At 53.9% G+C, this 271-nt stretch overlaps 1 protein-coding gene across 1 annotated transcript in view; it reads right to left on the minus strand.

The window, feature by feature from the left end:
* The window catches only part of CSUI_005990 (srs domain-containing protein), a gene marked incomplete at its 5' end in the record, with an annotated part of 741 nt that extends 470 nt beyond the window's left edge, over nucleotides 1-271 (minus strand). The window contains one exon of the mRNA XM_068066155.1: nucleotides 1-271. This exon is cut by the window's left edge and continues 470 nt beyond it. Coding sequence (XP_067921872.1) covers nucleotides 1-270 — 270 coding nt within the window.

The raw sequence follows: 271 nt of genomic DNA on the forward strand, positions 1-271 counted from the left end.
TGAACTGAAGGCAGACGAAGTCGATGACGTAGTTGTCGTTGTTGGAGACTGTTTCGCTACTATGACGTCGACGGAGCATACGGATGGCGACGCCGAAGATTGCGCGTCGCGCGTGTTATCCGGTTTAGATGTTGGAGGAGTGTACTTGCAGCCGAGAGTGAACTTCTGCTCATCAGCAGGGAATTTGTTCGCAGGGATCGTGAGGACTGCCTGGTTGTCTTTTGTGACCCACCATGACTGGTCGAACGCAGGCAGAAGGCCAGTGAAGGCT

Source organism: Cystoisospora suis, assembly GCF_002600585.1.
Source record: "Cystoisospora suis strain Wien I chromosome Unknown contig_2980, whole genome shotgun sequence".
NCBI classification, from domain to species: Eukaryota; Apicomplexa; class Conoidasida; order Eucoccidiorida; family Sarcocystidae; genus Cystoisospora; species Cystoisospora suis.